The sequence below is a fragment of the Mytilus edulis genome, chromosome 7 (genome assembly GCF_963676685.1).
Source record: "Mytilus edulis chromosome 7, xbMytEdul2.2, whole genome shotgun sequence".
NCBI classification, from domain to species: domain Eukaryota; kingdom Metazoa; phylum Mollusca; class Bivalvia; order Mytilida; family Mytilidae; genus Mytilus; species Mytilus edulis.
Window position 1 is genome coordinate 75,505,613 of NC_092350.1, and position 25,446 is coordinate 75,531,058.

At 31.9% G+C, this 25,446-nt stretch overlaps 2 protein-coding genes across 2 annotated transcripts in view; one reads left to right on the forward strand and one right to left on the reverse strand.

Annotated features, from left to right (window-relative positions):
- Nucleotides 1–25,446, reverse strand: part of LOC139482234 (uncharacterized) — a 398,699-nt gene that overhangs the window by 313,750 nt on the left and 59,503 nt on the right. The window lies entirely within an intron of this gene.
- Nucleotides 10,255–25,446, forward strand: part of LOC139482228 (uncharacterized) — a 44,844-nt gene continuing 29,652 nt past the window's right edge. Inside the window, exons 1-6 of the mRNA XM_071265961.1 lie at nucleotides 10,255–10,383; nucleotides 20,540–21,230; nucleotides 21,854–21,998; nucleotides 23,221–23,337; nucleotides 24,052–24,345; nucleotides 25,204–25,362. Of these exons, the coding sequence (XP_071122062.1) occupies nucleotides 20,559–21,230; nucleotides 21,854–21,998; nucleotides 23,221–23,337; nucleotides 24,052–24,345; nucleotides 25,204–25,362 (1,387 nt within the window). The 5' untranslated portion in view covers nucleotides 10,255–10,383; nucleotides 20,540–20,558. The remainder of the gene's footprint in view (nucleotides 10,384–20,539; nucleotides 21,231–21,853; nucleotides 21,999–23,220; nucleotides 23,338–24,051; nucleotides 24,346–25,203; nucleotides 25,363–25,446) is intronic.

A 25,446-nucleotide genomic window follows, 5' to 3' on the forward strand; every position in this document is an offset into this window, starting at 1 on the left:
TATTCTAGTACCTCATCATTTTCTTTTCTATATATTTGTCTGGTTATTTTCTGTATTCTTTATTTTTTTGTCTATAATTTCCTTCTATAAACCCCCATCTTTACCCTCATGTATAATGGAAGACGATAAACATTGTAGTATACATACCACCCGTTGTCACTTTCACCTGACATACAAATCACATATTGTTATTACCGCCCGTTATTTCCACCTGGACACAGGACTTACATGTATGATATATATATATTACGTAATAATAACGGATATAGTAGATTCAGTAGAATATAACATGTATCAACGCACTCTGACTTGTTAAATGTATTTTGAACTAACAATTGTTAATAATATTTTTAGTTATTTTAAAACTAAGAATGAAAATCAGGAATATGTCAAAGAGACAACAACCCAAAAAGAACAATTGACAGCCGAAGGCCACCAGTTATATTTGCTAATATTTTAGTTTCGAATAAGGCAAAAGCCATTCGGTATTTTCAGAAAATCTCTCAACGGATAATGAGAGTGTAGCGATTTTGACTTGCTAACAGCCCTAGCATGGTCTCTCAACATTGCAGAATTTAAGAGCCTATATCAATTAAGGGATATGCTCTACCTAGCTTTTGGTGTTTACAAAAATATCCATTTCAGAACCAAATTGTGGCTTCTTTATATTTATACCAAAATTGAGTTCAAGGCATTATTTTGTTGAAGAGGACTATTACCCAAAGTTCAACATGCGAGAAGAAGTTTCATTTCCCTTATTGTTTTAGTGATGTGACTAATCTTTCGAGGTTACGCCATGGAAATATATCTTAAATGAGAAGGTGCAACTGGGTGCATCCCTAAAAAACAAATTTAAAAAAATCTATATATATAAAATGACGAGTATTCGTCAATCAGACAGCAATCCAACATATGAATATAAACACAAGAAAGTTACCTGACATCTAGAATAAGAGGTTTAAGCATACATGTACCCCGCGCTGGTATCAACTTACTGAGTTGTGAGTAAAATTCAATATACATGTAGGACTGTGAAACGAGAAATACACGAAAGATTTGTTTTTTATACGTACGATTGGGTATCATTCCCTAAATACATACGGGTCCACAAACTTTTCTTATGAATATATAATGGTAAATGAGGATCTCATTAGAGGAACAAATTGAGTAAAGATACATGTAGAAGCAAGAATGATTTCCACATTCAAAACATCAAATAGGACGATCTCTCAATAAGAACGCAGCAAATTGAACTATTATAACATCCATAGGCAATAACACTATAGTAAATGCTTTATATACTTACATTGAAACAATTATACTGCTCATAATAATTGCACATATGTAGACTTTAATTGAGGTATCCCGCGTTATATAAACCATCGCACACCATTGCGCCAAAGTCTGCTGGTCTGCGCCGAAGTGTGCTGAGCTATTATTTCATTATTCGACCCAATGTAAAGCAAAACGAATAATACCGTTTTGAGCTATAAAACCAAGGCAACCCTTTATACTAGTCAAAAATTGCCTGGTCTTGATAGATGCATACGAAACTTCAGTTAATTGTTTGTATTTTGCAATCTATTGTATCCGATAAAAATGAACAAAAAATGGATAAAAACTACCGACTTTTCTATGAAACAAAAGTTATCCTTATTGGAGTCTTTGTCATATGGATTCATAAAGGACAAAAATGTCCTCAGTTACAGAACAAAAAACACCCCATTGTAAAAAAAAAAAAAAAACACGGGTGCGTCTAAAGTTTCATAGAAAAATCGGTAGTTTTTATCCATTTTTTGTTCATGATGGGATTGTAAATCAATTAACCTTCCTACACGTGTCAAATTACATAACTGATTACACGGGAATCCTCCTATCTGTTGCGTTAACGTTTAATCGACAAGATCGGTAAAGATGGATACTGATAAATGAATAGTTGTTGAAAAAAAATTCAGAACGAAGAAGTATTTTTTCAAGTGTATTTTGTAAATATTTCAAGTAAATAATAAATTTATCAACAGAGCAATACATCTAATGTCGGTTTTTAAAAGACCGCATACAAATTCTGCGTTCGTATTTTGGTATCACTTCGTCGTCGTCTGTCGTCAGCTTGACTTGTTCGTGGAGCGTTTTAACAAATTCTGGTATACTTTGTTGTTTCCAGTTAATCGACATTTTGAATACGTGTTTTATAGATTCGCAAATGATTCTTGTCCGCAAATGAACATGTTGAAGCTGGTTACGAGGTTTCAATACATGTTCGTACAACCGTTCTTTCAGTTTTTGAAAATACGTGTTGAAGTTTTGATAACAAGAAAAAGATGTGGTATGATTGGGGATGAGACAAGTCATCGCAAGAAATAAAATGACACAGAAGTTTTCACCATAAGTCACCCCACGGCCTTCAACAGTGAGTAATGAACATACCACAGTCATTAAATTTATTTCATAGATTATCTCATACAATATGTTAAACAGACACTTTGTTAAAAAAAAATCGTAAAGGTTCTGCGGAACCCAGTGTCTCGCCTATTCTTTCTGTTAATCATATGCTCAACAAAAACGAGAAAATAAATCAATAAAATATTCCTGTTGATACTATCTTTTGATTGAAAAAAGCTTCTGTCCAAGTTTGGTAAAAACCCAGGACAGTTTATGAATCTAATAAATATTTAAAAATTTCTTGATTCTGTCTTATGATTATAAAAAAGCTTCTGTCCAAGTTTAATAGAAATCCAGGATAGTTTAAGAAACGGTTATAAAAATTTCAAAAACTTTAACCACAGAGTGAATATTTGTAGACGCCGCCGACGCCGACGGAATGTAGGATCGCTTAGTCTCGCCTTTTCGACTAAAGTCTAAGACTCGTCAAAAAACATACAAATCAGATTTCCTTCTGACATACGGGCGCACTACGCTTTTTTATACGCCCGTCAACATTTTGACGGGACGTTTTATGGTATACAAATGTCCGGCGTCCGTCCGTCCGCCGGGCGTCCGCATGTCGCACTGTAACTCGAGAACCGCTTATCCATTTCATGAAACTTAACATATAGTTGTTTCTTATGATGGTTTTCGGAATTTACTCATATTTTTAATGAAACCATTTGTAGAATCTTTGTATATACACGTATCTTTTTCAGAATTAAAATAAAATCGAAACACTTATAAATATATATGTTGGCGCACATAAAAGTCGTGCTCCTATGGCAAACAATTTTGTTGGGAAGGAAATAAAACAACAGCAAAATTATTTGTCCTTTTTATCATTTTGAATAAGAACAACACATTTAATTATAAATATTTGAAGCATAAATATTTTCGATACAATTGTTTTAAATTACTTGAAATAAAAAAAGATCGTGATTGTTTAATCAGTTGCTATGTTATTTGGCACATGTCAATCGGTTCATTGATTTTCGGCATGTCAAAGAAAAAACGGCACGTGTCTCAATAATGTTGAATATCTCGTTTATTTATGATTATTTTCTGTAAAATTTGAAATTTATGCATTAAATATCAATCTCTAACATGATATATAAACATAATACATATAACAGCCGTGACTCATTCTAATCCTTAGTGGAATTGTATAGTCAAGGCCTTAGTGCACCAAGGAATCCTAAAGCAGTGTTTAGACGTACCGAAAAAAACATCCGCCATTCTTTAATAATCATAGACGGTTAACAACTACATGTAGTCTGTTTCCCGGCCGTTATTGAAATTCTTGACATTACCTTAATATTTTTATATTCCGAAGGCATACTAAATGTTTTACAGAGGGGACCAACCTAGTCAGTAACAACGTACTATTGTGAATTATTTTTGCGGATAAAAATCTTTTAGACATACTAGTACATTAAAAACGGTGTCATTGATAGGCAACCATGAACACAATGAAAAATGAATCCGTTAAAGTGTTCCATGTTTATTCAATTCAAATAAAGACTTGTTATGATAAAACCATATATTTAACTATTTTATATATAAAAAAAAAAACAAGATTATATCTTAAACTTGTAAATTCAATTTCAAGTTTTTAAAAGTTCCTCAAGTTAAAATAATACATGATATATTTGCCTGATCTTATATTTGTTTAATTAAAATAATGCCTTCAAATACATATAATGTTTATTTTTATTCAATTTTCCACAAAACATTTTAGCTTAGTTTAAATGAAATTCAGAAGAGAGAATTCAAACACTGTTGAAGAGAATATACATATTCGTGTTAATTCGCCTCAGTTTAATTTGTTAATTCAAGTTTGACATTTAACATTTTAATCCGCAGTCCACATTTACCCGACAATCTTGTATATTGTATTTTCTCAATGGAATAACATAACGTGCATGTGACCATCAGAAACTAAGACAAAAATGATATTTATAATGGTAGTTATCAAATATTTGAAAATATCTTAGTAGCATATAAATTTGCCAAATAAGCGAAGAATTATAATCTAGCCTAGTTCAACCAAGGATTTGTATAGTTTCTTTTCAATAAAATATTGTTGGTGTTTTTGGCGTCTATAGCAGCAACATTGCCGTTATTAAATAAAAATATAAAATTTTCGCTATCTGATAATTATAGGTTAAAATGTTCATTAAAATGTATTATATTTCTCTTAAAACTACATATAATGGGCATTTTAGAATGACATGAAGTTCATCTTCAACAGTAGAGCTACAACACGTGTCATCTCGTGGACTTCTTTTCTTTCATACTTTCCACGTTCGATTTTTTTAGTGGAGCTTCCCCACATTTGCAAAAGCACATTTGTTTTAATTGACAGAATATTTTTAACAAATAACAATTGGCCAACAGTATATTTTTAAGTCCATTTTCGCTCAGTTGAACAGAAATTTCAATTTTAATGTCGTAGAAATGTCAATATCATGTTATTGTTTGTACGTACAACATGTATCATTATATCAAGAAGTGTCAGTCCCAGCCAAGATTCACTGAATAACCACGAAATATTTACAGATGATAAAATATTTACACAAAAGTTATAAATCTGTATGAACGTTATGTACGTTGAAGTTAATTAAGTGTTCACAAGAAAGTAAGTATGACTGTAAATTTTATTTAAGTCGGAACATACACATACACACACACACTATATATATATATATATATATATATATATACATGTTGCTGTTTTAAGACCCTTCTACAACGAAATTTGTTTTACATGCACACGTATAAAAATTGCGGTTTTTATCCACGCAATCATAGGTTTGAACGTAGTTTTCAATTTAGACTCGTCAAGTTATATTTTTTCGTTTGGGCTTGTATCATATTTTCCCCTCGGTTTATATGATCCGTTCATCCTACATTGACTCTTAAAATTCAAGAGTCTATCTAAAAAATGAGGATACTTTTTCAAAAAAAGAGGGTACTTTTTAATACCGTTTCGATCCATAACTTCACTGAAGAGACATTTATTGTCGAAATCAGGATCTGGTGTAATAAAAAAATATTGACACCGTATGTTAGTGACATAACATCGTGGCCACAAGTTAATTTTTTTCTGTTTAGTATTAAATTTATATTAAGATCCATTTATTACATCTTGTGATCAATTTTATTTGGCAATCGCCGATGGTCAAATGCGTTTTGTTTAAATATACTTTTTCACTTTTTTGGTCTTTTGGAAAATGTTGTTTGTGCTGTTTTTAGACCCTTCTACAACGAAATTTGTTTTACAAGCACACGTATAAAAATTTCGGTTTTTATCCAACGCAATCATAGGTTTGAACGTAGTTTTCAATTTAGACTCGTTTATATATACATGTATATACTTTAACCGTGAGAAAAAATATAAGCTTTGGTGAGCTCTATAACCGACTATCATATAAAAACCGCACTGTATGAACGTTACACAATTAGAGATGAACGTTTGACAAATGCACATTATCTGATATACACAATTATTCACGATTGACGAACGCACGATACACGGTTAAGAATGAATGATTGATGAACGCACGATACACGCACGATACACGGTTAAGAATGAATGATTGATGAGCGCACGATACACGCACGATACACGATTAAGAATACACGATGCACGCACGTTACACGGAAAATACACGGAACGATGAATGATGAACGCACGATTGGCACACGCACGATACACGCACGATGCACGCACGCAACACGCACGATACACGATGAACGCACGGAATAATGGTCAGTTTGAATTTTAGAAGGTCTGTATCACGTGATTTCTACCACGTGGAGCTTACATTAGAATGCATACCGAATATGGAAAGTGAAACTACAATTCAAAACATAATGTCCGAAGGCACAAATAAGAATAAAAAATATGTTTTTTTGGCAAAGGGTGCCGGGGTAATTATCTCTGTGTTCAAAATATACATGAAATATTTGCTACTGCCCCTTTTTTGTTCTATGAATTCTAACCCTGAGTTTTAAACCTGGATAGTAAATTGCACACTGTAAAAATCAAAGAAATATTGATGCCAAAGTTAAAACATGCCAAGAAATCCTAGCAAAAAATTCCGGTCGACTTCCTACGGCACCCATTAGTAGTTAAAGATTGGGGTGTTTGCAGAATTTCAAAAGAGGCAATTTATTGGCATGACGTTAATAATGTATTTGCAGATAGACAGGTTGTATACGAAAAAAGATATGAAAAACATTGAAAAGCAAAATTTTAATCTGCTAACCATTTGCTAATCACCGAGTCCCTAGGTGCGATTTCGAAGTCTGGAGTCAAACAATTAAACTGTAATGAAGTCCAGAAAAAGTGTTATCCCCAAATTGACAAAACAATTTTAAATCAAGAGCATCTACGCCAAAAAATCCACAATGATCTCACGTGCCTCGAAATGGTTTAATGCTGATCATATTTCACATGTGGAACCCGTCGTGTTAATTGCTTGCTTTGGTTTATTTTTGGTTACTTAAAGTCCAGTGGCAAATATGTCATGCATATTCAGGAAAACCATGTGTTGCTTGCTGCACACTTATTGAAAAAATGATATGAATGAAATATTGTATAGGCTCTTTAATTACTATTCCAAACTATTTCAAAATGGTTTCCTAAACTTTTGATGTTATTAAACCAGATAAAGGTAATTGCAGACTAGCGTTTCTCGTACAGTACACAGTTTTACGTCACTACTAAATATTGTACAGAAACACAAACACTTTAAAGGGAAGATATTTAACCAGCCTTTAACTGTTTAACAGGTCAGGACAACTACCTTATATGGAAATGCATAAATTAGCATACTTATGTTCTCGCACATGTAATTGTTTATTTACATGTGACGCAATTTATTTTTACCTAGGTTTTTGACCAATCCACTAAATGAGTCACAATGCATGATGGACTACTACGTGTTTACAATCAACCAAGAACACGTGTTATTTACTGAAATACAACACATTTGTTCGTGCAATGCGGGATTCACAATTTCGCTTAGTTTTTCATTTTATGTATCCTCGTTCATAGTTCGTGATATAAAGTATTACTTCCATGCTCAGATTAAAGAAAAGTTGTTTCTATGCGAAGAAAAAAGGGTTTGAATTACCCGATATATAGCCATTAACATGTTTGATGATGGTACAGAGATTTCATGTATTTGTCTACCAGAGTGAGACAACAACGAAACAACAGCGAAAAAACACAATTACCCATGAGACAAACTCAATAGTGTAAAGTAAGCCGTCGATAACAGCCGGTGCTGATATTCACGAGTACAGAAATGTTCGTATAAATAATTAAAGCGGCAAATGTGGGATCCTTGAATTTTGTGTTCGTAAAAAAGGCGAAGAAATATTTACATACATGGCAGTGTTAACAAAATCTATAAGTATTTTTTTGTCATATTTCAGTATATGGGACTTCCAAACTGTTCACTTTGTTTTGAAGGCAGTGAAGTCAGCAACTGTAGTTTCAGTATGTTAGTTTTTTAACGGGCTCGGACATTTGCCAAACTGAATAAAAATATTACAGCTGATTTCTCATACCTGCGAATTAAAACTTTGGTTGGCTTGCTTGCTTTGTTTGCATAGTTGTTTATACAAGCTTTGAAAATAAGATTGACATCTTTAAAAAATATATGTATATAGGCATAATTTAACTTGTATATTTTATATTTTGTACAATATACAAACAAAGCAAGCAAGCTAACCAAAGTGTTGCTCTACATGCATTAGGAAATAGGCTGTAATGATTTTATCCATATGTATGTTCGACAAGGTGGAAATTTTGATATGTTTTGTGAAAATTGCGGCGTTGGATCTATAATAAAAAAGATGTGGTATGATTGCCAATGAGACAGCTGTCCACAAGAGATCAAAAAGACACATAAATTAACATTTATAGACCACCGTACAGCCATCAACAATGAGCAAAAGCTTATACCGCATAGTCAGCTATAAAAGGCCCCGGTATGACAATGTAAAAAAATTCAAACGAGAAAACTAACGGCCTTAATTATATAAAAAAAAAATGAACGAAATCAAATATGTAACACATAAACAAACAACAACCACTGAAATACAGGCTCCTATACAATAATTTTTTTTTTGATGGAATAGATTTCTTGTCATTTTATATATTTAGTTGGGCCGGGTTTTTTTTTTTTTTTTTTTTTTTTGGATTGTTTTACACAAGTAATTTTTGGGTCATTAATAGCTTACTTTTCAGCATTGAACCTATGACTGCTTACTTTACTAAATTATGTCTTTTTTTGGAAAGATGTCTCATTTGGCACTCACATCTCATCTTCTTATTTGTATATACAAAGCACGTTTTAGAAAGAAAAAAAATATAGGTAATATGGCACCCACTATGATCCAGAGACTTTTAATATTGGAGATATTTTACATATGTCAACAGGACAGAAGCCGAACGACAAAAAAAAAAACTCTCTGAGGGATATTTTGTGATAAAATTAGCAACAAACGGATATTATCGATGGATGAAACTATAAAATATGTAATGAGCTATATACCGTACCCGCTCAGTGGCGGATCCAAAAGGGCGGGGGTTCCGGGGGATGGACCCCCTTTTTAGGACGATCAGTGCATTTGGATGGGGACATGTAGTTTGAACACCCTCCCCTTTTGTCCAGGGTTAGGCCCCCTTTTTTTTTTAAATGGCTGGATCCGCCCCTGCCGCTTTCATAACACATATTGTTTTAGCATACTGAATATCGTGATGTTCTTACTATTAGTTCAGGTCCTGATAAAAAAAAATACACATTCAGTACAGAAAAAAGTGTTTCAATGAAAGTTTCCGTGTTTTTCTAGGCAGAAATGATTTTGGAATGACATTATACAGGTTTGAAAGAGCTCAAATGATTTTCTTACTGGACAGTGGTCACTTCATTTGATATTTCACTGTGTCACGTCGTGAAATTAATGTAGGTTCAATTTATAACATTGCACAAAACCGGTTAAACTACTTTTGCAAGGCGAAAAAGAAAGTCGACTCGTGAAGCCAATAAACAATATGTTTTTAATCTGAGCATGCAAATTGAAGATTACGTTATATATTTTACATTCAATATATTTGCAAAATAAAAACTTTGGTAATGAGAGTCCAAGACAATATATTAGTTGACTGTTTTCCCACTAACCCACGTGTTTTAAGTAGTAGTTTACTCGTAGTAGCCCACAATGCATTGTAGTTCATTGAGTCGATTGGTTAGTTTTTCAAGGCCATATTGGCCTTGTGTTTTGGAAATTACTATGCAAATATATTCTGACGTCAGAAAATCTAGAGTTCTCGACCTGTTTAATAATGGCTATATAGATAAAAGAAAAACCCAACAGTTTAATACTATTAATAGATACACAATCACAAGTTCACAATGGCGAAACCCACTAGAAACGAAAGCAAAACACTCAAAAAGTAAGTTTTGTTAATTTTTTTTTAGAAATCCGACAATTTCTTCTTACAATTTTAAAACAATTATACTTTTCATGTTAATCAAACTCAAGAAATAGTTGAGCAACTTTCATTTCATTTTTTTTGTCAAGGAGGTTACATAAGGGTTTTAATTTATTAATTTTAATACAAATAATATGGATACACATTGTGAGGATCGTTTTTTTTTTTAGAAAAAATCTTAAAATATCACAATAATGGTGCATTTGGTTTTACAAATAATACAATCATATTTAGAAGAATTTGGTATTGTTAAAAAGCAAATAAGATATACGAAATTCCCTAAGTGACTTTAAAACAGTCGCCATATTGACTGCAACAATTAGCAAGCTGTTTTGATTTTGTTTCTCAACAAATTACACATTATATGGTTCAATTCTTTGATATTTTTTGTTTACAACGGATAGCACATCATATGATGTCATTCTTTGATTTTCACAAAACAGAGAGTAAGTACAACATTTCTTGTTAAAAGCTATTAAATACAAATAAACATATTTCACAGTGTAGATACTATTCTGTACGCTATCCGGAAGTCGCGATTTTCGAAGCGAGGATTTCAAACTGGCTAACAGAACGGTTTTGTTTTGGTGCTTTTTCTCATCATGTGTTTACTCCTATATCTATAAAGTGCTTTCCACATCTTAAATGTATGTATAGCATCATAAATATGAGTAACTGTAACAAAAACACGCAGTAGAATATAAAATATACGTGTGCATCACACCAACTTCATAGAAAAAAGTGAAATCGATGGACAATTTTGCTCTCGTAGTGCAAAGCAAACAATCTTTTATTGCAAATATTTGCATCAGTTTACAGTTAAATATATACTGTTTCAGTATTCTTACCGTATTTAAGTAGAATGTTCGTATTTCAAATAAAAAATATGCTTTCCTTGAGGATCCCAAAATAAATTACTGTACGATCAGTCTAAAACTGACTGTATTCTAGAAGCGATTTCAGATTTTTTGTCTGTATGACCAGTCGTGATTTTGAAGAAAAAAAACCAACGGCAAATTGAAGGTATATACGTGTCTATGTGATATTATGATTGTGTCCATGGAACTATAACGTGTAATTTCTTTCATCAGACAATACAAATATATTTTTGATGATTTTTGTTGACGGCAAAATAATTATGTTTTTGTTCCGTCAGTCTTATTTAAAATCAAATGCCTAAAAAGCAATACATGATTCGCTTGTGGACTTTGTATTAGTGTGTCGTTGCAGTTATCTGTTTAACTATTACATTTAAGACTATTTACACCGTCTGCCAATGACCAATTGGTAATAACATACATCAAGCTTGTCTCTTTTAAAATGACAAAAAAATAGATAGAGAAAGTTTTATTTAAAAACTTTAGGAATAGAGGAAAGAATTAACGAAATTATACCCCGCCTCTTCTATAGTCCATGTTTTGGAAAAAAATAAACCACCAAAAAACTAAATTATAGGTGCACAAGGACATCATTTAATAACGAATATGAGGAAGTTTTATTAATATATGTTTTTGAAAGTTGCGTATAGTAAATGGGTACCACCCAATAAGGTAGTGGAAAAGTCCTTATCATGGAAATGGAAAACTGCTGAATTTTCAAAAAATCAAAATAAGAGGTGCACAATTGAATTAAATGAAAAGGAATCTGAAAAAGATTCATTAAGTTATGACAAGTGTCTGAAGGAAGTTGTTGATATAAAATAGGTACGCCCAATATAAGGTTATGACAAAGTCCGTATTTTATATATAGAAACATCAAAAATATGTTTACCAAAAATTCGAAATAGAAGGACCATAATAAATTATTTGATAAAAAATGGAGCAATTTTGGAAAAGTTTAACAATTGGTTTTGGAGATTTTTAATAAAATTCGAAATACAATCCTTTTTAGCTCACCTGGCCAAAAGGCCAAGTGAGCTTTTCTTATCACTTGGCGTCCGTCGTCGTCCTGCGTCCGTCGTCGTTAACTTTTACAAAAATCTTCACCTCTGAAACTACTGGGCCAAATTGAACCAAACTTGGCCACAATCATCAATGATGTATTTAGTTTAAAATTTGTGTTTTTTTTACCCGGCCAATCAACCAAGATGGCCGCCATGGTTAAAAATAGAACATAGGGGTAAAATGCAGTTTTTGGCTTATTACTCAAAAACCAAAGCATTTAGAGCAAATCTGGCATGGGATGAAATTGTTTATCTGGTCATGATCTATCTGCCCTGAAATTTTTAGATGAATCAGACAACCCATTGTAGGGTTGCTGCACCTTAATTGGTAATTTTAAGGAAATTTTACTGTTTTTGTTAATATCTTGAATATTATTATAGATGGAGATGAACTGTAAACAGCAATAATGTTCAGCAAATTAAGATTTACAAATAAGTCAACATGACCAAAATGGTCAGTTGACCCCTTTAGGAGTAATTGCCCTTTATAGTCAATTTTTTACCTTTTTTCGTAAATCTCCATGATCTTTTACAAAAATCTTCTCCTCTGAAACTACCAGGCCAAATTCATCCAAAATTGGCCACAATCATCATTGATGTATCTAGTTTAAAAATTGTGTTTTTTGACCTGGCCAACCAACTAAGATGGCCGCCACGGCTAAAAATAGAACATGGAGGTTAAATGCAGTTTTTGGTTATTACTCAAAAACCAAAGCATTTAGAGCAAACCTGACAATGGATAAAAAAAATTATCTGGTCAAGATCTATCTGCCCTGTAATTTTAAGATGAATGGGACAACCTGTTGTTGGGTTGCTGCCCCTGAATTGATAATTGTAAGGAAATTTTGCTGTTTTTGGATATTATCTTGAATATTATTATGGATAGAGATAAACTGTAAACAGCAAAAATGTTCAGCAAAGTAAGATTCACAAATAAGTCAACAGGATCAAAATTGTCAGTTGACCCCTTTAGGAGTTATTGCCCTTTATAGTCAATTTTTAACCATTTTTCGTAAATATCCATGATCTTTTACAAAAATCTTCTTCTCTGGAACTACCGGGCCAAATTAATCCAAACTTGGCCACAATCATCATTGATGTATCTAGTTTGAAATTGTGTTTTTTGACCTGGCCAACCAACCAAGATGGCCGCCACGGCTAAAAATAGAACATGGAGGTTAAATGCAGATTTGGTTATTACTCAAAAACCAAAGCACTTAGAGAAAATCTGACAAGGGGTAAAATTGTTTATCTGGTCAAGATCTATCTGCCCTAAAATTTTTAGATGAATCGGACAATTCTTTGTTAGGTTGCTGCCCCTAAATTGGTAATTTTAAGGAAATTTTGCTGTTTTGGGTTATCTTGAATATTATCATAGATAGAGATTAACAGTAAACAGCAATAATGTACAGCAATTTAAGACTCAAAAATAAGTCAAAATGACCAAAATGGTCAATTGACCCCCTAAGAAGTTATTTAATGAATGGCTATTATTTATTTTGAATTTATTGAACCATAAAACTAATTTTTGACCCTTCACATTGAATAATCCGCGAAGCGGATTATGTAAAATGTGAAGAGTCAAAAATTAGTTTTATGGTTCAATAAAATCAAAATAAAATATTGCCATTCATTATAAATAAATTTCTATAAAAATAAGGCTCAAAGAACTTTTTTATATTATTTATCTTGACAATAAAAACATACACACATGTTGGCGTATGAATACACAACGTCAGAGTGGGCATGTCGCCATCAAAATTGACAACATTGAAAATAAAACTAATAATTTTAACCAATCAGAAGACAGTAAATACACAAAATTTATTTATTGTCCTTTATAATCAATTTTTAACAATTTTCATAAAATTTGTAAATTTTTACTAACATTTTGCACTTAAACTACACGGACAAGTTCATGATAGATAAAGATAATTGTAAGCAGCAAGAATGTTCAGTAAAGTAAGATGTACAAACACATCACAATCACCTAAACACAATTTTGTCATGAACTGTCTGCTTCCTTTGTTTAATTCACATATACCAAGGTGAGCGACACAGGCTCTTAAGAGCCTCTAGTTTTATATAAATAAGGCCGTTAATTTTCCCGTTTGAGTTGTTTTACATTGTCATTTTGGGGCCTTTTATAGCTGACTTTGTGGTATTGGCTTTGCTCATTATTGAAGGCCATACGGTGACCTATATTTGATTATGTGAAATTTTCAGACGAATCAGACAAGCCGTTGTTGGTTTGCTGCCCCTGAATTAGTAATTTTAAGGATATTTTGTAGTTTTTTGTTATTATCGTGAATACTATTATAGATAGAGTTATTGGCCTTTAAAGTCAAATTTAACAATTTTTCGTTTTTTTTTGTAATCTTTTACAAAAGTCTTCTCCTGAAACAACTGAGACAAATTAAACCAAACATGACCACAATCAGTATTAGGGTATCTAGTTGAAAAATGTGTCCGATGACCCTGCTTGCCAAACAACATGGTAGACATGGCTTAAAATAGAATATAGGGAGAAAATCCAGTTTTTGACTCATATCTCTGAAACTAAAGCAAAAGTATAACGGTTGCATTATTTCATGCATCAATTGTAAATAAAAATATCTGGTGAGCGACACAGGCTCCTTGGAGCCTCTATTTTTTTTATCGGATAGAAAGTTAACTACAATGGTAATGCGCACAAACGTAATGCACCGTAACTGCACAAGTGATCAGCAAGACAAGATCTACATTTCAAACCATACGAAGGAAATTTTACGACGACCCCATATTGGAGTTATTGGCCTGTCATGACAAGTTTTACCATCTGTTTTGTGTTTTGCCTTATATGATAAAAATGAGATGCAAAGAAATTCTAAATAAAAAAAAAAATCAGCAAGGCAAAATCCACAAATAAGTACAATTTTGCCGATATAGGTAGACTGCCACTCTTCATAGGAGTGATTGCCCTTAAAGTGGAGTGGTTTACCCTCTTTTTGTGTTTTGATAAAAAAAAAAAAAAGTAGATAGAGAGAAACTAAACGCAGTAAATGATCAGCAATACATGATCAACATTTTTTTTATGGTCATGAATTCTATTCTTGTCTATAATATTGGAAAGTCCATGATAAGCTATTTAGAGTCTCTATTTTTTATTTTTTTTATCCAGTGCATATAACCAATATTGAACTTATCGTATTGGTTAGAAATAAACAGTCAGTAAAGAGTTAAACAAAATCTTATAAACATTGTCACCTTAAGAAAAATGAAAAAAAAAAACCCCTGTCAAAACGAAATGACAAAAAAAATTTCCCATTATTATGGGATCATCGGTATTGCAATCAAATTCAAATGAAGCACGGCATACGTGAATAAAATGGCAATCGACCTCCAAGAAATAGCTGAGGATATCTGTATGTCATAATAATGTATTTTTGATAATACATGTAATACCACAACTAAAATCTTACCCTAAGTGTGAAAAGTTAAATTTTGAGCATAACAACGGTTTAATCGGGATACGTGAACACAGGTTTATAGTAGAACGGTCAATAATTAACATTAATTGAGCACAAAGTTAATTTTTTGCTTCTGCACACTAGCTTATTTCCTTGTTCTTCCATTTCAGTGAAAAGAAATTTTATTCATATATCAAAAATTCATAAGGGGTCTCGCCTGCAGTTGCTGCTGTCAGTTTTAAAGTGAAAGGTTGACTTAAAAAGTGAGTCCATTTATCAGTAAAATACAGAATTTATTAAAATATTCAACTTTTTCTTTAGATGCAATTTTTGGTCCACGAAGGTTTACAAATTTATCATGTAATTTTTGTTTTATCCCAGACTATCTTTCAATGTTAACTGTAAAAAAATATAGTCCATCTATAAGAGAAATACTAAAAACGAATAAAATATATGTTCAAAGGTTGGCTTCAGACATTATCTTTTCATTGCTAAAAAGCTACTGCAAAAGTTTCATAACACTCTATGAAGTTTTGACAAAGAAATTGATGTGTAACAGAGTAACTAATTTTCTTCGATTACAAAAATCTTCGATCTCCTTTTCGGTTCTGTTCGGTCCTTTTCGGTTCTTTTCTGTAAATCGTCGCTCTTTTCTGTAAATCGTCGCTCTTTTCTGTAAGTCGTCGAACCCGATACAGTCTGGGGTTATACTCAGATACAGTCTGGGGTTAAACACGTAAAACCTGTCAAGGATTTGAATTCTTCAAGGAAAAGTCCCGTTATCTCCATGCACAAGTATCTCTATAGATACATGTAGCACAGGCCAACATTTATCACCATCTGACATCGTTTCACTAATCTATATATCTGTTTTAAGTAGTTTATTAGATAATATTAATAGAAATCAACAGGCCATTAACTTTTTCATACCCTTTAATCTATACGCTATTATGGCGGCTATATAAAGAGTAAACAATTATCAATTATACCGAAAGCGGCCGGGTGTGCTTTTCATTTATTTATATTTCTTGAAAGATGAAATGAATTGACTGTGTTTTGCACAAAATTTATAATATATAGATACAGATGTATTTTTTTTATTGATTAATCTCCTTTTATTCCCACGTAGTCCATTGTTTTAGGGTGACGAGCCCAGTAGTCAGCACTTTTTGTGCTGACATGAATTATCATTGATATTGATATATGATTTATAAATTAACTGTTTACCAATTTTTTTTGAAATACTAAGGCTTTTCTACCTTTGGCATAGATTACCTTAGCTGTATCTTGCAACACTTTTAGGAATTTTGAATCTCAATGCCCTTCAACTTCGTATGGCTTTTTTAAACTTTTTTTAGATTCGAGCGTCACTAATAAGTCTTTTGTAGACGAAACGCCCGTCTGGCGTATATATCATGAAAATTTAGTCCTGATATCTATGATGAGTTTATTTATACCGTAAATTGAATAATTAAGAAATTGAAACGAATCAAGAACATCGTAAAGTTTTGCCAAGGTTTTCATGTAGCAGGAATTAAAATTTTTGTCAAATAATTTTTACAATTCTATTTTCGAAAACAACGGAAATGACACTTTGAATATTTTTTCAAAAATATTTAAATGCCTTAATCTGATACAGGGGAATCTAACTTTTTTGTAAGTCTACATATCCATATAAATGTACAGTCTAAATTTGGATTATACCTTCCTTTATTACGAGGGGGAAAATTGGTGTATAAAAATATACATTGTTTTAACTTTAAATAATAATTATTTGAATGCTCTTTTCGGTTCTTTTCGGTCCTTTTCGGTCCTTTTTGGTCCTTTTCGGTTCTTTTCGGTTCGTTTTTGTAAATCGTCGCTCTTTTCTGTCAATCGTTGGACCGGACTGTATCTACTAGTAACTTGAAAAACACAATCTATTTATCAATAAACTTTGTTTGATTTCATCCAAAATTTAATTATTGGGGTTCTTTGATATGCCAAATCTAACCGTGTATTTAGATTCTTAATTTTTGGTCACGTTTTCAAATTGTTCTACATTAAGGATGTACACCTCTAAGGAGCCAAAAATTTCTAGAATTAAACTTCTTTTCTTAACCTTATTTTTGTGTTAAGAAGACTGTAACAAAACAATTGGTGAGGAAAAAATCATATGGTGGTGCACTTCTTTTTTTGCTACGGCCCTTTGAAAATGCCCAATTTTGGTGATTTTCCCATTTTTCATCGATTTTTACCTATTTTTAGGCTATTAATATCGTGAAAAAAATCACAGTTCCACAATTAAACTTTTCTTCATACTTTCTATAAAGATGAAGTGGACAAATCTGAATTAATTTTACTTAAAAAAACTATAGGTAGGTGTTAATATAAGAAAGTTTTATCATATTTTGACGCTTTTTTGTGTAAAATTTACCATGCTCTCAATTTTGTATTTTTGTGATTTTTCTCAGTTTCAAGAATAAAATGATTATTATTCCAACTTTTTTTGTTATAAATAGATATAGGAAGATGTGGTGTGAGTGCCAATGAGACAACTGTCCACACAAATAACAATTTAAAAAGTAAACCATTATAGGTTAAAGTACGGCCTTCAACACGGAGCCTTAGCTCACACCGAACAACAAGCTATAAAGGGCCCCAAAATTACTAGTGTAAAACCATTCAAACGGGAAAAACCAACGGTCTAATCTATATAAACAAAACGAGAAACGAGAAACACGTATATATTACATAAACAAACGACAACTACTGTACATCAGATTCCTGACTTAGGACAGGTGCAAACATTTGCAGCGGGATTAAACGTTTTAATGGATCCAAACCTTCTCCCTTTTTCTGAAACAATAGCATAACATCATAACAAAGAAAAACATACGATAAAATATCAATTGGCAGACTTAACTCAATCAAAAAACGTATGATTAAACAATGAACGAATAAATTTGATCTGCGATATCTGAATACAAATGCACAGTTAATTAAATATTAGAGACAAACATTCATGACCAAAAAGCTAACAAACAAATTCAAAAACAGGACATGACTGAGAAATATTTAACCAATCAATGTTCACTTTAGAAAAAAACCGTTTTTTTTATAATCTTGAAGTTTATACAAATGTTGTAAGAATAAGTGAAGATATTACAAATAATCAAAGCTGGTGTACAGACAAGATCCGTATAAATAAAAAATGACAAAAAGGCATTATAAACAGTATCAACAGGTCGAATTAACAAGAAAATACGATTTGAGAGTACTCGCAGTTACTGACAGCTAGTTAAAAGCCAAAACCAATTAATAATAAAAAATCATGCATCAGAGACTAAAATCGACTAAAACACATCACAGGGATTTAGTATTTTAACGTCATTAATAGTCAAAGAAGACATGACTTGTGCAATGCCAAAAATAAATGTATCGACAGGTAGTAGTATAGTGAAGAGCGACTTCTATAGAAATAAAAGTTAACGTGTCTGTGTCTCTATACATCTCGCCTCAAAAGATAATGAAATTTAGTTATGTTTTAATTTGCTTATGACAATATCAATATTAGTGCCAATGTGAACTATATTCAGAGATCTTATTACAATATCGGTACGATAACCCTTACTTATAAGTTTGTTTAAAGGTTCGATGAGTTTACAAGGATCACATAGTGATTTCCTCGCTTTAAGTACAATATTACCATAAAATTTAGGATGTGAAATACCATTTTTAATAAGCTTTCTACAGGTATAGCCAAATTTACTAATCAAATCTTTGTATCTATGAAAGAATTTAGTAAAAGTTTTAAGTAATTTATGGTATCGAAATCCCTGACACAACAATTTACCAGTGATGCATTGATTACGTTCGTTAAAATCTATGACATCAGAACACACACGGGCAAACCGAACATATCTTAGAAATTTGAACCCAAAAATGATATGGGATGTACATGATTCTAGTAAAATAATTTTTTGTATCCCTAACCCATTTTCTCAATATTTTGGCTTAAAATACTGACTTGATTGGTCGTAAAATTTGTAAACTGGATTACTCAAAAACCATTATAGTAAATACAAAATTTTTTCACAGAGTTATGTCTGATTATAATATTTTTAAAATTCATTGATATTTTCCACTTTTATCACATGTTTTGAAAATTATTCAAGAACGAGATTTCAACGAGACTGAATGAGACTAAAAGGTCAGAAGAATACATCCGTATGGTCCAAAGGGTCCAACATTAAACTTAGTTTGATTTTAACAAAAATTGAATTCTTGGGGTTCTTTGATATGCTGAATCTTAACATTTACTTAGATGTTTGACTGCGCTTAGTTTTCAAGTTGGTCCAAATCGGGGTGCTTAATTAAACTTTGTTTGATTTCAACAATAATTGAATATATGTGGTTCTTTGATATGCCAACCATGTATTTAGATTTTTGACATTTGGACCCCTTATCAAATTGGTCCACATTGAGGTCTAAAAGGTCAACAATTGAACTTTATTTGATTTCATAAAAAAATGAATTCTTGGGGTTCTCTGATATGCTAAATCTAACCATGTATTTATATATTGGATATTAGACCATAAAAGGTAAATGTCCAATTTAAAATTTTTTAAGTTCTTAGACCACATTAAATCTGTGTCAGAAACTTATGCTGTGACAACTATTTAATCATAATCCAAATTCAGAGCTGTATCAAGCTTAAATGTTGTGTCCATACTTGCCCCAACTGTTCAGGGTTCGACCTCTGCAGTCGTATCAAGCTGCGCCCTGTGGAGCATTTTATTTAAGCATGTAACAGTTACACACATACATTTTTGTCTGAAAATCAGAAGTTAAAATTGTAAAAAATGTCCATTTATTATATGTATTAGTAGAATATTATTATGGACAACTATTTGCCCTTGATACTGTATTTTGGCCAACGACAGAATCTAGGATCGCAATGTTCCGGCTGCATTTGAGTCCTTCCTGCTGCCAACATCCCAATAGCTCGTTTTCTTTCATTTTGGCGTAGACGGTGTATCAACTTACGTGTAACTTTTTCATTATTTTTAGTGCGACCTTTAGTGACAAGTCGATTCCATCTTTATTCATGTACAATTTTTGAGAAAAAAAATTATTTGTTTGAAATCAGAAAATGACGTTACGTCATTTCCAAATGTTTTACGACTGAGTAAATTTTAGTCAAATTTTGACTTGTATATATATTTCCAGCTTGACAAACTGAAACGCAATGTCTGATATAGAGGAAAGAATATTTTACCTGCAGCTTTGGGCTTTTACGACAGGTCCAGCAATCGATGTGATGCACATGTACTTCGAGTTTAATATGCTTCACAAAATAGAGTTCGAAACTTTTCTTAATAATACACACAACAAACACGTATTGTTTCATCAATGTTTTCCGGAAATATCCTGCTGCGAATGCTATATACATTCCCTTGCCTCGGCAGGCAAAAGAGGATGTCTGATCAAGAAACAATTTGATTTACTGTTTGATGACACTTCTTCACCACAGCCGAATCACGAAAAAACGAAAGGGACAAAAGTCACTCAGTACTGTTTGTGTATGTATTCTGCAAGGAGCGGACTTACTGTTGACAGTTTAGATGTTACATTGTTTTATGATGTGGTCCAACATTGTTGCCCTAGGAAGATGAACATGGTCTGGCTAAAATGCACGAAGAACGTAAGAAACTTTCTTGCTCATGTCGGAAACGGACAAGTTAATGAATCAGATTTTAAGACCCACTGGCATTCACTGGAGGTAGCAACGTATGGATTCGCCGGGGAACTAGGGAATAAATGTTTAAAAAAGTTCAAAAAAGAAGTTTCCCAAATAAAAACTTCTTCGGTAGACGATTTGAAAAAAACTTTAAAAGAATCTAGTGATCAACTCATCAAGGTTAGTAAAAGCTCTTCAAATATGCTAGGTTCGTAAATCAGTATGTCTGTTCTACAAATAGTTTCAACAGACTCATCAGTGACGCTAGAATCAACATAGATAGAAAGTCAAATCAAATCTAAATAGAAGTTCACTAAAACCCAAAATCTCCAAAATCAGTTTAAAAAGTGTCAACTACGACTAGAGATAAGTGTGTTAAAAATTTCAGCATTTAATTGACAGTTAATTCAGCAATGTGTCGGTACATAATTGTACCAATATCGATATATCATATCAGCATAGACGTTTGAATTCGATGCTTGGGTAAAAATCGTCCTATATCTCAATTGTGCACTTGATCAATGGGTTGTTAAAATCCCTAATCATGCCATGTTAGGATGCCAAACTCTTGTTTTAACTGCAATATACTCGTCAGTGACGCTACGATAAAACTATTTAAACAAATCAAATGACAATTGCACGTTTTATTTCTAATAAACTATTAAAAAACAAACTTTGACATTTGATTCCAATATTATAGATTGAAGCATAAATAAGTTCATAGCAATGATACAATAAACTTTATATTGACTTTGGGAAATCTCTCGGGAAAGCGTTTCCTGATCGAATAACATTTATTTCAGACAGTGAACCATCTCAACGGTTTTAAGCCACTCTATGCAGATGTAGCGGCATCGAAAAATATTTTACAGTCCGTGCAATCACAGCAGTTGGAACAGAAAACGGAATTTGAAAAAAAATTCGAAAGGGTGGAATCTCTATTGCTAGGTTAATTTAAAAGTGTATGATATATATACAATTAACAGCTAAAATCCTGTCGAGTCGATATACTAGTACATGTGACTGTGTGTTCGTCACTAGTAAACTTTGTTGGCAAATAGATATGAGTGACAATGAGACAACTCTCCATCCAAGTCACAATTTGTGAAAAGTAAGCCATTACATCGAACAGCACGCGTCAAACCATTCAAACAGGAAAACCAACGGTCATATCTATATAAGAAACGAGAAACAGAAACACTTATGAACAACATCATCAAACGTCAACCACTGACCAACAGGTTCCTGACTAAGGACAAATGCAAACAAATGCAGCGGGTATAAACGTTGAACAGGCGTCAACCTATACCCTGACCTGAAGTATTAGTGTAACATTATAATATAGAAAGACGCGCTATAAAATATAAATTGAAATGGCTTAACTCAATATTTTTTTAACAAAAACAAGTAAACATATACAGAACGAATAAGTTTAATCTATGACACAATTACCATAAATACAATATAAAAAAGGGGGAGATGTAGAACAACAGATCGGCAACAATAACCTCGGACAAAATGGCGTTTAATATAATATAGCGAGCACAGGTAAATATATAATAACTTTGTTGGAAGAAATACATAAAACAATTGACTTATTGTGAGACATGTAAACACAGTGTATATACACAAATCACAATCATGTGTAATATGCATGAAATATAAACAGCCGCAAAAGAACCGATGGATGAATGAACGATGGAATGAATGATGTATCAAGCAATAAATTAAAGATGCACATATGACTCCAAGAGAAAACGTACAAAAACATGGATGGCATCAAGTGTTCTGAACGGAATCATTTGATTACAATGTTCTTTTTAAAAACAATATTTGATCACAGACCATTTCTTTGGTTTCAAGCTAATCAACCACATTTTACCATATGTAACTCAAAACAGGCTGTAACTCACTAAAGGGTTTATATATATATTCAAGTCTACAGGCTATCATTTACACCAGACGAATTTACTTATACATTTTATGTACTTTTATGCTATAAAAAAGATTTATAATGTTCCACAACATTGTTTTTCTTTGGCAATTGTACTATGTTTTTCAAGCGACTCCTTAACTGTTTTACTTACACCTGGTGTATCTAAAACTCTAACATTTGCACGGCCATCATTGTAAAAGTTAATCAATGTATGTAATTTATTTATTTTTAAAGGCGTTTTAGCTAATCAACGGATAGACAAATTAAATTCTTCGGTTTCCGTCTTTGATTCAGAAGAAAGCATACGGGCTGACGAAAAAAGAAGTACCTCATCAAAATCTGCATCTAATTGTGAGTAATTTGTTCTTGACTTGTTGTTAAAATAAGGCCACTGATTTACTTTTGCACACATGATCAGGGTTAGTGCTTGTCATTAACTTCTTTTAATAACATATTAACATTTTTAATTTCTTTTAAAGAATTCAAGTTTCAAGTTTGATTTTGTTTACTTTAAAAATAAGGTATCTTCCCCATCTATTTCATTGACATAAACATGAACTTAACTTTGTTGAACTGATAAAGGCGATTTTGATCTGATATTAAACTTAAGTATATGAACATAAAAAAGGTAATTACCTTAATCCCTGACTACCAATACCTAACCATTTAATCATTTCACATTTAATTCAAATCTGTATACTCTTATACTTTACTGAAAAAAAATAATCTTATTGATTTAATATAGTACGGATTAAGAGTTAAAAAATAATACCTGGAATATTGGTGCAAAAATTGAGTGTAATTATAAAATTACTTGTTTGTTCCAAACTGAATGATCTTCCTAGTTATAAACATATTTAAGAACGTGGCATATAATCATATATTATCAAATTCAAACATCACATTATGATCCCTTCTTTTTTTTTAATTATAAATATGTTTAAGATATTGTTTAGACTTAAATGTATGAAAAAGATTAAGGAGAAAACACGATTTTTTTTATTTTAAGATTTTTTGCAATTAAACTTTATACAAATGTTCAAGTTTTATTGTTTTTTTTATCAGCTATTTCTTTGCAATGCGAAATCGAATCCTCTGTCCTTGACGAAGATAAAGCATTAAAACAGATTACAAACGACGAGAACGAAACAGATGAAAAACAGTTTGAAGTTAAGTCAGCTGAAAAGAAATGTTTACTTCTACATCTTCAATCAAGCAGAGAAATTTTCAAAAGCGTAGAGACGTTGTGGTATGCTATCAACAGTCTATTGGACAGAATAGTTAAAGCTGGAGAAGTTGATACATCTGTTGAGAGTACTATGAGCTTAAAACTTGCACTCACTTCACCTGTCACCGAGGGTAAATATCGATTGGAAAATTGAGTATTGTTGGTAAATTTAGAGTTTTTCAATTTATTGGGAATAATACGATTTACACAATATCATGTACATTTATTACGCTAATCTCTTTCTTTGTTCTCCCCGGTTGGTGTATGAGAAATGTATTTTACCAGGTACATTTTATTTCACTAAAAGAGTGACACATCTTTATCTTACATGTAGTTTTTTTATAGCTTTTGTTGAACTTCGAAAGATAGATGTACATTGAAATAACCTATATATTATTATTTGCGTCTAAAAAATACACGACGCATTCATATGGGAGCATATGTTTAACACGATCATTTTTTTACTTTTTTCATCATATTAAATTGCCGTAAATTGAATGTTTTGAAAATTGAACTTGTCTCTGAAAAAAATCAATATACAATAAACAAAAGCATTAATTATCATCAGGTTCAATAATTAAAACCATTATCATTTCGTTCTAATCAAAGAACAGATCAAAGACAACGTCAAATCTGGTACTATGGTTTATCTTTATGAAGTTAAAAGGTTACTCAATCCAAAATACACCTGCTGCGCCGGATAAACCAGTTTATGACTACAATTTTTGCTCCTTATGATAATTCAAAATATTTGATTAGACATTCAATACATTTAGTAACTTTGTTTGATATTTTCTTTCATTTGAAGTTCCGACGAAAGTTTTAATGTCGTTATATCAACAACACAATAACGCCATTTTGAATATGCAATTGATTGTAAAATTCATTTTAAAGGATTATTTTTTACTTTCATAAATAAGCAGATGTTTTGAACAATAGATGATTTTACCCTATGTAACTTCATTTAACTATTATATTTGATTTTAAAGAGGAACGAAAAGTAATATGTGCAATGTTGTCAAAATATGGCGATCTGAATGAAAAGCACATTTTGAATCAAGCAGAGTCAAGAGACGATGGAAACTTTGCTATTAAGACAGAATACATTTCCAAGTCAGAGGGTGGTAAAAAATCCAGTATATCCGAAGGTAAGTAAATATCGGATTTTCAATAATGTATTTCACAAATGTTATATAGGCATTATTTGTTTCAAAATCAAACCATTAAACATG